At 38.0% G+C, this 12,073-nt stretch overlaps 1 protein-coding gene across 2 annotated transcripts in view; it reads left to right on the top strand.

The window, feature by feature from the left end:
• Positions 1-9,832, top strand: part of CTDP1 (CTD phosphatase subunit 1) — a 96,350-nt gene extending 86,518 nt beyond the window's left edge. For both annotated transcript variants that reach the window (XM_063159495.1, XM_063159502.1), the window contains exon 13: positions 8,819-9,832. In XM_063159495.1, the coding sequence (XP_063015565.1) occupies positions 8,819-8,960 (142 nt within the window). In that variant the 3' untranslated portion in view covers positions 8,961-9,832. The remainder of the gene's footprint in view (positions 1-8,818) is intronic.
• Positions 9,833-12,073: the final 2,241 nt, after the last annotated feature.

Here is a 12,073-nt window from a genome sequence, read left to right as displayed (position 1 = left end):
CACCATCGTAAAAAATTGCAGCTTTGCACCAGAAAGTACAGATCAAGTATAAACTGCCTTTGCTAGTTCAAATTTATTCCAGAAATATCAACAGAAAAAACTGTAGAGCAGACTGTAGAGAGGCCCAAGACTGTGAGCCAGGAGAGCTGTGATCTGCTGCACTGGGTCGTTTGTCACATCGTAGCTGGTGTGAAAACAACAGGTACGGGGAATTCTCAGCCGTGTGGTTCCATTTGGCACATAGGCTGGGGGCTGGCAATGCCTCTTGATCCATATTGAATTGGTGATGCTCACTGACCCAGTATTATAGAGATCCAAATTTAATGAATGCAGACCCACTTTTTTAGGGACTTTGTTGGAATTACACAACAAAAAAAGATGGCTGGCATTTTGTTTCAAATGTATTGCATGTATTTTTATGCTGTATATATCATTTATGCTAACCTTATAAAACTCATGTAAAAGTCACATGGTTCTGGCAGATACTTTCACAACCTCAATTCAGATTTTTCTTATTTGTAAACCAAGCCTTGACCCTACTTTGCTCTGTTTCTAGTGGAAGCCTAGCAAATGTCTAACAAATTTCTGAAAATTTCTTTTACTGAGAAGTGACTTCCTGCCTTGATGTCATTTCATTTTCTAACTTACTAGCTTTTCTAAAACATCCTGTAGCAAAATGGACTGTCTGAAGTCAAGTGTTGACCTTTCAATGCTGATAAATTATTTTCTAGGTTCTCTGTAGCTTTGTATTATAATGCAGTCTTCTTAAAACAGTCTTCCAAAACCTGTTTTAATGCATGAAAAAATATTTATTGTGTACAGTTTCAACAAATAAATAAAGAAAAATATAAGTTGTCAGGGCTAGGAATTTAGGGAAGGAAGAAGTGAGGATTGCCAAGATAACTTGTCTTGCCATTGGGATAAAGAAATTAGTAGTAGAGAAATGTAGTATTGCAGGAAGATGCTGTATGATACAGAGAAAACAATCGTGCAGCCTGTTGCGAGATGTAGCAATCTCAGTGCTAGGTACTATGGTGTAAGCCACAGCCTCACAGCAGCTCCAATGCCCCAGCTGTTGTGCAGTAAATACTCCGTGGAAGCTGACTACAGGAGCTGGTGCACTACTGGCTTACCAGACTGTGAGGCAGGCAGCAGAGTCAGTCGGCTGGGGGTATTCCAGTTAAATCGCATGGCAGTGTGAGGAGGATGAAGGGCTGACCGGTTTTGGCAGGAGTGAGCTAGTGAATTTCATGAAAGAATATACCTGTGTGGAAAGGGGAGTGTGTATTTTAGCCCATAGAACACAACATTTTAAAGGAATTTGAAGTCTCTTTTTCATGCCTCACTGGCAATGACAGTACTACCAGTATCCATATAGAGTCAGTGATGTGTTTTGTCTTATTTTCAATATTTTATGATGAAGCAGAGATGTTGTTAGTTAATATTCTTGTGTGCAAAGCAGAGAATGAACATCCTAGAAGGATGTTTGGTTTAATTATTTGCAATTTTATCTCCATTATTTATTGAAAACAAGGGCAAAGTAAGAGACGAGTTAGTAAAAATCAGAGTTGAAGGCTTTGACTAAAGATGAAAAATCATCTTTCTTTATAACTTGATGTAGTCCATAACCTATAGATTAATATAATCTATGGATATCTTATTTTAAAAGCCACCATATACCAAATCCTACTTCAACCTCCTTGATTAGCACAGTCAGTGTGTTGTCAACTAAATTCCACCTTAACAATTTAAGAAGCCAAATAATGCATTTTGAAGAGTATTCTCAGTGTTTGTAAGTGATGCTGGCAAATCCAATCAGGATTTCAAGTGTTATTTTGCGGTGTTGGGGGTCTTCAAACTGGAGTTGGTTCTCCCTTATATTGGCACAGGGGTACCTCTGCATACACATTGTGCTTCTGTGAGAAAAATGAAGGCAGTTTTACTTTTCTCAGATAAATCAGATGATGTTTCATTTCCAACTTCTTGTTTTGATGTACGGTTTTGAGTTTTCTAAATTGCCCGTGCATCCTAGTTTTTTTTTTGTCCACTTTTCATCTTAATTTTTTATTGCATACAACCATTCTTTGAAACAATGACTCATTTCAATCTCTAAGGAGGATCACTATCTGAGACTATTGCCATCCTATACAGAAATTAGTTTGAGGAATTAGTCCATTTTCAAAAGATGCTTTTCAAACCAAATCCCAGTAGAGTTGGTGTACAATGCCCACCCAGGTACTGGGAAGAAAGACTTGAAACTATTTTTGCTCACTTCTGAGCCTTGGTATTACAGCCTCCCAGAGTTACCCAGAATCCCTACAGAGCTACAGAACTACTGTCTAACTTTTATTGTCAGAATAGGTAATATTTGTAAACTAGAAGAAGCTGGAAAGAGAATTGATGCAAACAACAAAGGCCTGGTTTAACTTTCAAATAGGATTAAGAAATCATATGCTAGAGTGAATCTGGGCATTTTCCCTTATGAAAGTGTCAGGTAAGAGTCTGGCATTCCACATAGTGAAAAGTATATTTAATTTTCTTCTTCTGTCTTCTGGCTGTCTTCTATATGACAAAAATTATTCTAATGACAAAAATTATTTGTTGTCTGATATAAAACCGCCGCTGTCACCTTTGCCTTTTGAAGAAATAATTATATTGCATGTTGTATATGCCTTATAAGTACATGGATTATTTTTAAACAACTTGAAGCTAATAACAAGTAATATTTTAGGGACACAGTTTCTATTTCTGTGACTTAATTACAGAAGCGAAATTGTAGGTTCAACTTTTCAATTTTCCATTATCCAATTTAATTGTTATCTGTATCTAAATTAGTTCAGTGCAGAGAAAATCACACGGCATTTAATTTTAAAGTTTTATTGCTACACTGTTTGGTTTTGGAATATCCCAATGTTTAACTATTAAGAAATCACCATTTTCTTCAAGAAAACATTAATATTGTTAAGAAACCACGGTTGGACTGATTTTCTTGTTATTAAACTTTCCCCTTGATCTGAACATTAAGAAGACACAAGCTCATCAATGAGGCAATTTTAGCAAAATTTATCAACTATCCTTGTAAATCCAGAAATTATTACTATATTGTGCTATATTAAATTTTCAGTGACTTCCTGACTTAAAATACTCTAAATTTAGTGTTTAGTTCAGAGAACTACCTATGAAGCTGTTGTCGGATGTTTTCAGTTTCCATAACAGTTTCTCACCATTGGATTTGTGCACAGGTGTGCTAAATTTTAAGGCAGAAAGGCACTGAAGCTGTACAGAATTTAATTAGCTCTCGCTTTACTGTTGTGTTAGTTAAAATACTCTTCAGAGATGTCAGTTGGAATTGCTGGGTGCCTGCAAGAGGTTTTTGTGAACAGCGTTGAAAGCACACTGTTCCTCCCACTGCAGGGGCTCTCTCTGCACCCCGAGGCTGTGCAAGGAACATTCTCAGTGCATAATTTTTCTGCATATTAGATTTCTGGATCACCCTGTAATCCTGTAGACAGCATTGGGTGAGTTCTTGAGGAAATATATGAGTTGTCTGGCATTTGTTCCTGCGGTGCTAAATAGTATCCTGTTTGTCCCAGCAGGAGCAGAAAGTGAAAACGCACACTGCAGCTTGCCAGCAGTGCTGGGGTGGTGCTGTTTGTGCTCCCACGGCTGTGTGTGTGCCTGGCACTGTGCTCTGCCAGTGCCAGGGAGGAGCACCAGGACAGAAATCCAGTGTCCCTGCACAGATGTTCCAGGGAAATTGCCAGAGGGGAAACACCTGCGTTACAGGCAGGCTGTGGACAATTGCTCACTCTGAATGGGCATAGAATCAGCATGGTTTGGCTTAGAAGGGACCTTAAAGATATTGCCACGTATCCCATGTTAAAAAAACATAACCTCAGACTTGGAACATCTCTCTGAAAATTTAACCATCTTGTCTGTCTGTCCCATGTAACATATTAATGCTCACAGCATTGATTTTCAGTTTGTGTGTTCTCAGAGCTCAAGGCATTGAAGCTTGTTAGCCAGGTACTGGGCTGGCATCTTCAGAATGGGTTGAAGAAGAGTTTTACTGGATAACCAGCCCTACTTCTTCATAACTGAAGAATATTGCCAGAGAACTAGTTTGTCTGAATACAGTGTTCCCACAGTCAAATTCCTGTCGAAGGAAGTCAAATTCTAGTTGCATTACCAAATGCCACATCACCTTCTTTCCATTGTGGAAGAAGTTTACAGAAAGCTGTGGTCTAGGTGTGTATGGAATCCAGGACAAACCTTCCACACAGAGCTTTGGAGGCATGCCAGGGCGGTGTAGGTTGTGGTGCAAGGCTGTGATGATGTTAGAAGGCAGCACACAGTTCCAAAATGCCCTTTCCAAACTACTTATGGCTGCTGTGTGAGTGTTCTCATTAGAGAGAAACTTGGCTGTATTTGGTAGCAAATTGAAGTCCTCATTTATAGCATCAATGCTGTAAGCTGATTGCTTGTAAAAGACTAAACACATTTAGTCTGCAGACTCTGCTTTGTTATTGTAGTGATTTTAGGAGATACTGAAAAAAGTCAAGTCAACTTGCAAAAAATAAAGGGTTTACTCATTATCAGAGTAGTGATGGGGATTTGTGGGTATTTGGAGTTTAAAGGATATGTGAACGATGTATTTAAGTATTTTCTGTAGTTTTCATTTACAAGTCTAAAATAAGGTTTGGAATTTAAGATTTAAGTATGCTTTGTTTAAAGCAAGGGTTACGTTGCCCTTTGAGATCCTTTGCTAATTAGATGTTTCTATTTTAATGTAGCACTGTATTTCTTAAATGGATGCAAAAAAAACAGAGACAATCTGCTTTTCAAGTAAGAAAAGAAGAATGTTTTTCAACATTATTTTCAGCCAATTATAAATTAAGACCTTAAGATAATAGAAGCAAGAAATACTGGGCTTCTTTCACTTTGTTTCCTATGGCTCTCTTAGTGAACTAAATTTAAAGTGAATTCATGAGAATGGAGTTTTCATTCAACTAGGACATTGTAATCAGATTTTAGTGCTCATTTTTTAATGGATCAAGAGCTAAATAAATTTTCATTTTCAGTAAATTTTTCTGTGATTTTTATAGGTATATACTTTGTGCTATTGCAACTCTGTAAACCTGTCTCTTCATTTGGAAAATCACTATTTCTTATTAGCATTCTTTGGATGAAATTTCCCTAAAAACTACTTTTAATTGTATGTAATTACAGATAGTTTTTTCTTTTTATTTTTAATGTCATTGTGAATTACACTTAGTTTATTTAAATCTCTTGACAATTCATATAAATACATGAGATTTTATGAAATGTAGTTCTCTTTTGAAAGGATTTTTCCAGCACATGAACTGGTGGGCCTCCTTGTACTGGATATTACAAAAGAAAAATACTTAATGCAAAGGAAAAGGTAATCTGGATTGTAGAGGTTTTTTCACGGAGTTGTAAGATATTTAAAGTTCTGCATTCATTGTTTTGGCAGTTGTTCATATTTGAGGTTAAAGATACTCAGTTGTTATAAATGTGTTTAGCTTTTAATAACAGTCAAGCAAAATTCGTTATAAAAATGCAAATCAGGCTAATGGAAGCCTGCAACACTGCTGAATCATTTTCTCTAAATAGTAAGAAGGAATTCTGTATGAGCTTAACTTTTCCACTCAAAAGTGCTACATACTATGGCTCTGAAATGGGAAATTACAAAGAATGGGCACAAAACAGTGAGGAAAATATACATTTTAAATTGTTTGTTATGTTAATAGGTACACCACCATGGGGATATACTGCTTTTTCTCTGAAGATAGAAATTATGAACAGAGTGTTATCTCTCTTTTCTGAATTTGCAAAGAAGAAGAGCAGCTCTGTCTTCCTGACATCCTTTCTCTATACTTCTCTGAGGGTTAGCTTTTTATTTCATATCATAATACTCATTTAAATGTTTTTTTGAATACCTGTGAAACTGCAGTTTACAGTACACAAATACTGAAAGATTTTTATATCACAATAAAAAAATGCTAACATTCAAAAGATTTTTTTTCTATAGAGAACTAATACTTAGCTGTGTTTTCTTTTTTGGCTTTTTTATGTTTTTTTCCTCCCTGTAAATGACTAATGTTTCATATTGAGATTGAACAGGGCTGTCATTCTAGCCTTCCTGAAATAACAAGAACTGACAAAACAGATAATGGTCAGGCTTTTGGATTTCCAAAGATACTGTTTAATACAACTGAATGAGGGATGAAATATGGGAGAGGCATCCATTAAGGTTTTTGGAAAGTCATTTTATGGGCTGGAGCTCCATTCTTTAATTAATTAGTCACACTGAGTATTTCAGATTTCTGTATTTAGTTGGTTGTCCTCACCAAAATCTAGTTGCCTTGAAGTACATTGAAATTTTAAAAGTTATTTTCTTGCATAAAGTAATAATTTTGCTAGTCTTTGCTGTTATTATTTAGAAAATTAACTGTTCTGCACTTTCAAGAAATAATGAACTGGCAGTGAGGTATTATTTCAATGCGCTGTTATTTCTTGTATTTCTTCACAGACCATTTTGTTTCTTTTCTGTGAGATCTGTGCTATTGATTTATGTCCCAGTAAATTATAGTATTTAGGCTCTAAAAGCCTGCTTGTCCTGACACATCCTTCAATACAGTATCTGCAGTTGTGTGTACGTTTCAGATGTGTAAATGACAGCTGTCAGATTGCTAATTTCATTTTTTCAGTGGGCAAATGCCATCAGATTCCATAGATGCAGTCTTACAAGCAGATGAATGCAATGTTTTCAGCTGTGAGCATTGTGGTATAGATTCCCTTCATGACTTTATTTCTCAAATAAATAAAGCACTGCATGTGTACTTCTTATCCTCTACTTGTTAAAGGTGCACAACTCATTTCTTCTTTTGCTGAGTAAGACTCTTTCAGGTTTCTTTAATTCCCAATTAGCTTTTCTTTGCTAATAGTATCATTAATGCCTGAAATAGCACTGTAGTTCTGAAGGCTGAAACCATCACTAAGCAAGTGTTGCTAAGGCTCCACATATTTGTATAGCCTTTAATGAAAGTGTGCTGAGATTTCTTCCAATTGGGCATTTTAAGCATGGGAGCTTCCTTGTCCAAACTGCATGCTAATAGAGGCTGTGTGGAAATAATCACTGTTATGCCTGAGAAACTGCTTTTTATTGTAAATTAGGCTACATTTAGTACCCTGAAACTGCTTCAGCACACCACATTTGAGTTTCAGTAGCAAAGTATTCAGGTAGCACTCTTACTTCATCCCATTTTTCCTTGTTAGGGATTTAGAGCCCAGAGTGTATCCAAGGGTTTCAGCCTTGCCTCCCAGGAATATTAATTCTACCACCCTATGCTCAACAGCAAAACCCACCTGACATCAGTGGGAGGAGGTGCTCTGTAAAGCAGCCAGCAGTATCTCTTTGTCCACAGCTGCAGCAGAAAGAGAAGGTAGAACATAGTACTGCTCACTTCCCATTTTGATTTGGACTTCCCTTCTGACTTCCCACCACACCTTGTCCATCTATCTCCCTGAAAAGTGAAAGGATGAGTCAGGTGTCAGTCAGCCAGCTCACACACCAAGCAGTTTGGGCTAATGAGCTTTCCTCTTTCTTGGAAAACAGCAATCAACGTGTCTGTGTAAATAAAAATTGCTTGGTATTTCAGCATTGCTTACAAGCTCACAAGTTTGACTCTTAATCTTTGCCTTCATTTCTTTTGGATATGTATCATTCATGTCAGTATTTATCAAATGTCGTTCTTTCTTGCTATATGCTATTTCTCTGTGGTGTCAGAAGTAACAGGATTATTGTTAAATTACTGTTTTAGCTAAAATAGATAGATCATTTTATGAGTTTTTCATGACTGCAAGTGAGTGCATTCTCTTCTTAATGAAGCCCTACCAAGCAAGGAAAGTTATTTGAGAGATGCCTGCCCCTCTGCATGTATTTTTCTGCTTGAAATTTGAACAAATTATCCTGAAGGATTTTGAAGGTGCTTCTGCATCTCATTATCAATTCTGTGCAATGCAAAAATCTCAACTTTATTTTTGTCTTAGAAGTACACGTCTGATATATAATTCCCTTTGGCAAGGAAAAGAGATTTTATGTTTCCACAAATCCGAATTCTTTTGCTTATGGCTATGTCTCAGTTGAAGCATTAGAATTTCCTTGGAGATCTTTCAGAACCAGGAACATGATTCTTTCAGCAGGGTATGGTGCACATCAGTTTCCTGTTTAAACTGGTTCATTCTCCAGAGATGCAAAGAAATGTGTTGTTCAGCCTGGCAGGACTAATCCAAAGAGACACAAAAGGGAAGGATGGGACCCCAAAGTTTGGAAGCATGAAAGTGTACATGCTGGTGCAGTGAGATGCGGTTCGTCAGTTGTGGTTTTATTTTGATAAGAAAAGCAGAAACTTGAATATTTCGAAATCATACAACAACATTTGTATTTTGGTAATATCTCTTTCACACAATGGCTTCATTCTTTCTTTTGGGATGCAAGAGGAATGTAAATCTACTCATTCTCAAACAGTCTCATACTTTCTTCAGAAGAATGGAAGAAACAAATTAACACTACTTTGTTCTTTGCACCTACTGCTGACAGCACATAACAGCAATTAAAAAACAAGTTGTGTGAACTGGCTACTGTTAGTTCATGAAAAAGCAAGGGGCATACGTTTTGTCTAGGCTGAAAAAAGATGAGTCCTTTAGCCTCACTTTTTCTCATGTTGAATATGAGTCTCTCAGTAAGCACTGAGACACCTCCATTCATGGGTCTTGTCTCTGTCTGTCCTTCCAGGGGTCACAAGCGCAAACTGGATGAAGATGATGCTGCCAGTGAATCCAGTAAAGAATCCAGCAATGAAGATGAGGAAGGAAGCAGCTCTGAAGCAGATGAAATGGCAGCAGCACTTGAAGCTGAACTGAACGACTTCATGTGAGAGTCATGCAGAAGACAGGATTTGTAATTATATGTACTTCTCATAAACAGATCGGACTTCAGATGAGTCCCTCACGTCACTACTCAATGTTTTTCCAAAATGTGTGTGTATATTTTGCAAAGCATCTCAAGAGGTGATACGTTATTTTACAAAATCAGAAATAGATGTTTTTAAGTTGTTTTACTAAATGAAATATACTTTTTTAAGCAAAAAAAAAAAAAAAGTATTAAATGGGACATGGTGTGCTATGCCAAAGACATGTTAGGAGCTCTGCAGAACCTTCATGTATAGGACAGTGATACAAAGACTTGTGATTAAACATACATCAAGTTTCTAAAAATATTGCAGGCTGTGGTTTATGGGTTACAATAAAGGAGATGGAATTGTCCGCGTTGTACAGCAGGAACCTGATGAACTGGTCATCCTTTTCCACAAATAAAGCTATCAAATATAAAAGGATTTTTGAAATAAAAAAGAACTATTTATATTTGTATAGAAACAGACAACGTGATATGCAAGCTTTGTGAACTCTGCGCTTGACCCACCTGTCATTTGCTTGTAAGAGAATACATAGTGGTCAACATGCAACATTTTTAGGTTACTTTGTTGAATAGTTGAGTTCTTTAGAGACATCATTTAGATTTTTAACTTTTCTTCTTTGTAACCAGAAATTTAGCACAGCAGTCTGTGTGGTCCTGTACTGCCACAAGATGCATATTCACCCATTCGTATTGTCTTGGAAAGAACAAGTGCTACTTCAGTCTAGATAGAATTTAATTTCTTTGGCAAGAGATCTGATGTAAAGTTTTTGTATATTTCATATTTGACCCACAAAACAGATTTTCTTTCATTTAATAAAGGTTCATTTTGTATGCTTTGTTTCTCTTTCCTGTTCATTTCCTTCCATCAAATATAAGCATTTCTGTATTATCTTTTCCTTTATTCTGCATGAAAATAATGAAAAATGTTGAAAGCAGGAGCAAATTTGTAGATTCGGGGAGGTAGCTGAAGGACAGAAGAGAAACAGTGGCTCAGAAGATTGATGGGCTCTAACATCTGACTTTTCTCAGGTGTCTTTGACTGGCCTCTGAAATTACCATAAGAGTTGTCTCTCTGGTATTGAATTTCTGTGGCTGGGATCATGGTTTATTTTCAATTGTTAGCAACTGGAGATTGAATCCTTTTAACAATATGTTTGCAAAAGAAGACTTGGTAGTTTGTATGTCATGGTTAAAAGGAGTACTGGTGCCGGAATACTTCATTTTTCCACTTAGCAGTAAAACAGAACATTTCAGTAGAATCTCAGCTGCTTTGCAAATAGCACTCTAATTTTAAAGCTTCATAATGACAATAAAAGGAGGACTGAGAAAATACAAGAGCCTTTTCAGATTCATACTGGTTTTCCACTTAAAAATGCAAAGTCAGCATCCACAGACAAAAATAGTGAATTTTGTGGGAAACTGCACAGTTTCCTGGACATTTACACAGGTACCACACAGCTGAATGCTACAGTGCCCTGCTTGCTGTAGCTCTCCATGAAAAAAAGCAGGATGTCTCCAAGTGACTTTTGATCATATAACAGAAGAAAAAGACTAATGCTTGTAAAATGGGACATCAGAATATTTTCTTTTTTTTCAGCAACCTGAATACAGCATCCCCAGCTACCAGAGGATGACTCCTTAATTAAATACTAAAATGCCAGGGGTTGTGGGGCGTGTTTTGTGTTTTCTTAAAACCCCACTTGAAATAATGTGAAATAACATCAGCTTTCTGGGTCACTGTCATGCTGCAAATGACTTGACAGCAGAAATTTCAGCAGAGACTTGTTCTGGCTGATGGTGTTTGCCAGTCACGCAACTCTGGGGCAGCATTTACACTCTGAATGTAAACACAGGCAGCACACAAAGCCAGCCTTTGCTGGGTGCTGCATCCCAGGCACCGCAGCGGCCTCACAGTATTCCCGAGGGGATTCCCTGTGGACAGGCTGTCTGGTGAGGAAGGCTGTATCTGTCTCCCAGTGTTACTTTATGAATGATGGTTTAACTGGTGGGAGGGGGTGGTCTTAGTAGGAGTCCTAAAAGCCATCAGCACTCCAGTATCTCTTTAACAATCCCTGCCCTCCAGTCCTTGTAGTCGGGGGATCTAGCACAGGGAGGTTGAGCAACTCCTTGCTCACTGCCAGAGCAGGGCAGAAGGCACCAAGCCTGCTTTCTGCTGAAAAGCTGCTGCTCAGCCTCAGTGGTTGTGCTGAGGGCACTGGTCACCAGTCTCTGCACAGGTGGGAGAGACAAGTGGAAACTGAAGATTTAGTAGATGGTAAGTTACATGCCCATTCTAACCTGGCAGCGAGAAGTCTGGATGTATGAAGTTGTCACTCACTCCCACTAGCTTACACTTTTTTGAAGGTGCAGGAGCATCCTAGGAAAAGCAACAAATGTGCTTTGTGAAAGGAGTTTAACTCCTCATTAAGTGACCTAGATATTTGACTGGGTGTTTTATCCTGCCTTTTTGCCCTACTTCTGTACATTTGGTAGTCAGCAAGGACACTGACAGCTGAAGAGGAGGCCGGATTTCTGGTGAGGTTGTTGAACTCACTGGGCAGAACTGCTTTCTGAAAGGGTACTAGGTGTGGAAATGAGCTCAGAATGGGCACCTTGCTTCATCAAGCTTTCTAAGCATGTTCTATCACTGCTGACTAGGAAAGATGGCTCCTAAGGGTTCCTGGTTATTTAACAACTGGGAAGAACCATAATTTTGATTTAAAGACCAATAGTTTTACTTTCTCCTTGACTTGCCCTCACCAGTTCTTAAGAGAATGAGAAGACATCACGGCTCTGATGAGGATCATACAGTAGTTTGGTTTGGAAGGGACCTTTAAAGGTCATGTACTCTATTCTCCCTACAATGAGCAGGGACGTCTTTAACTAGACCAGGTTGCTCAGACCTTGGTCCAACCTGGCCTCAAATGTTTCCAGGGATGGGGATGTAGTGGGACCTGTCAAGGCAAAAAGCATCACATAGTGGCCAAGCTTTTCTTGTGCCTGTGCTGGGGACCGGGGAAGAAGAGGGAGCCATTGCTTAGCACTGAGATGTGGAAAGCTCCAAGTGAGCAG

Source organism: Melospiza melodia, chromosome 1 (genome assembly GCF_035770615.1).
Source record: "Melospiza melodia melodia isolate bMelMel2 chromosome 1, bMelMel2.pri, whole genome shotgun sequence".
Lineage (NCBI taxonomy): Eukaryota > Metazoa > Chordata > Aves > Passeriformes > Passerellidae > Melospiza > Melospiza melodia.
This window is presented reverse-complemented; position numbering and strand designations above follow the sequence as displayed.